This window comes from Oratosquilla oratoria, chromosome 26, assembly GCF_046742065.1.
Source record: "Oratosquilla oratoria isolate Oo_2021 chromosome 26, ASM4674206v1, whole genome shotgun sequence".
NCBI classification, from domain to species: domain Eukaryota; kingdom Metazoa; phylum Arthropoda; class Malacostraca; order Stomatopoda; family Squillidae; genus Oratosquilla; species Oratosquilla oratoria.
In genome coordinates, this window is record NC_134802.1 from 56402291 (window position 1) to 56404790 (window position 2500).

Here is a 2500-nt window from a genome sequence, read left to right on the forward strand (position 1 = left end):
CAGTCGACGCGGAGGCGACGTTGTACTTCCATGACCCGTGAGCTGTCAGCCCCATGGTCAAGGGCGACGCCCCGTGGTAGGCATTCCTGACGGAGATGATGTCGTGGCGCCCCGTGTGAAGCCGCGCCATCATCATGGCCATGTCGTTGGCCTCCGAGCCACTGTTAACGAAGTAGACTACCTAGAGGAGGAGGAGGAGGAGGGAGAGGGATCAGATCTGGTACACTGAGGTCTGAAGACGGGACGTCAGCTGTTGTCGAAGTAGACTACCTGGAGGAGGAAGAGGGTGAGAGGACATGTCGCTGTGAGGTCTTCTGGATTCTGGATTCCAAGAAAAGACCACCTCGCTTGCGCGGGATCGGGTTTTGTGGGAGGGGAAGAATGTCTGTAAGAAAAAGAAAAGATAGTAGCGTATAAAAGAGGGCTATTGCCACCGGGCGAATTGCAAGCCATTAGGGGTTTATTTATTTGTTGTCGTGACTCGGGAGAACTGGGCTAGGAGCTTGGACGGCGGCGCCAATACCGGGAGGAAGAGCAGATTATATCACCAACGAAAGAGGTCTTCTGAAGACGGGAGGTCCGCTTCTGACGAAGTAGACGACCTGGAGGAGGAAGAGGGTGAAAGGGATCAGGGGATCTGGTGCACTGAGGTCTTCTGGGGACGGGAGGCCCGCTACTGACGAAGTAGACTACCTGGAGGAGGAAGAGGGATCAGAGGATTTGGTGCACTGAGGTCTTCTGTTTTTGGTGACTCTAGCGGCAGTCGCTCAAAGCAAAAGAGACCCATCATTCAAAAACAAAGAATCAGTGCTCTAGACAATCGTTGGACGATCATCGTTGAGCCATGAACGATCATCGTTGTGCCAGTAGCAACAGAAAAAGAGAGAGAAAAACAAAACAATACTGGGTTGGACATGGAAAGGATAAAATTCGTCGGAAAGAAATGAGGCGTTGATTAAGCTGAAAGTATCTGACCCTACCTCGCTCAGGAGTACCGAGTAAGGATCCTTTCACACATACCGACTTTTCGCCGCGCGCCGTCTACAACACGAAGTCGTATTCTCCAATAACCATGTGTGGCTATGATTGCTTTCATACGTGGTCGTGACGTGTGAAAGCGTCCATGGACACACATGGTTATTGGAGAGCACGACGTCGTGTCGTTGACGGCGCACGGCGAATTGTCGATACGTGTGAAAGGGACCTAAGGTGAGAGGTATTCACCATACGGGATCACCAACTGCCTTTGAGTTAGGAAGTTCTGAAGGAGACACAGAACATTTAATTCTATGAAATATGTTCTAGTAATCATTGAGAAAAGAGATTTCTAGATGAGCTTCTAGTGAAGAACGGACCAAGAACGTTTAGGACGTCAGAAGGAAAAGGAGTTGTGCGTCATCAAAGGAAACGGAGTTATTCTGTGAGGGACGGTGTCGAGAGTACAGGTGAGAGGGATATTGAACCTTGCTGGAACTGAAGGACCCTAGCTTTTCCCTGATAATAAATAAATAAATAAAAGATAAATAAATAATGTTGCAGTTTAGATAAATGACTACAACAACGAACTCTACTTGTCACTGGGGGGGGGTTGATTAAAAGGGTGATGTAACTTCAATTATATCTAATTATCAAATTAATATATAATACAAGTGCATTACATCACAACCAACAACCTAGCTAAAGCCTATTTCTTAGAATCAACTTAAAACTAAAGTATACAATACTTGGAGAAAAGGTGAGACATGACCGCTCGGGTCAAGGGTAGGAAGAGAATAGCGCGAACCCAAGCCACGCCAATTTGAACAGGGGTCAGCGTGAACAGAGTGCCAAACGTCACCATACAGCGACGTAGTACAGAATCATATTACATTCTGTAATCACCAGCACACATAGCAAGGCACGCAGCAAACAATAAGACTACTCTTGAAAGGTATTCAGCAATCATAAATGGAATTAGCTACTTTCCTAACTAACTAAAATAATGCATAGACAATGACAGTGTTCACCTCCGCGCATGCGCCGTTGTTGGCACTGGGCGTACCCACGCCGTCCCATAGGCGTACCCACGCCGTGTCAACCATGCCAGCTGATGGTCGACGCGGGGAAACACCAGGTCAAGGCTTTGTTTGCAGCAAGCCCGCAACAATAATAATAATAAAAACAACAGGAGGCCTTGAGAAAACGCAGGGTAAGGGAGTCAACCCACATTGGGGTTCTGGGAAACGCAATGGTAAAGGGATCAACCCACTTTTAGGTTCTGGGAAACGCAGGAGAAAGGGACCAACCCACCTTGAAGTTCTGGGAAACGCAATGGGATAGGGACCAACCCACCTTGAGGTTCTGGAAACGCAATGGGATAGGGACCAACCCACCCTGAGGTTCTGCAAACGCAATGGGATAGGGACCAACCCACCCTGAGGTTCTGCAAACGCAATGGGATAGGGACCAACTCACCTTGAGGTTCTGGAAACGTACGAGAAAGGGACCAACCCACATTGAG

General features: G+C 48.2%; 1 protein-coding gene across 1 annotated transcript in view; it reads right to left on the reverse strand.

Moving 5' to 3' along the window:
• Nucleotides 1-2500, reverse strand: part of LOC143039619 (alanine--glyoxylate aminotransferase 2, mitochondrial) — a 25018-nt gene that overhangs the window by 11089 nt on the left and 11429 nt on the right. The window contains exon 5 of the mRNA XM_076209886.1: nt 1-181. This exon is cut by the window's left edge and continues 8 nt beyond it. Coding sequence (XP_076066001.1) covers nt 1-181 — 181 coding nt within the window. The remainder of the gene's footprint in view (nt 182-2500) is intronic.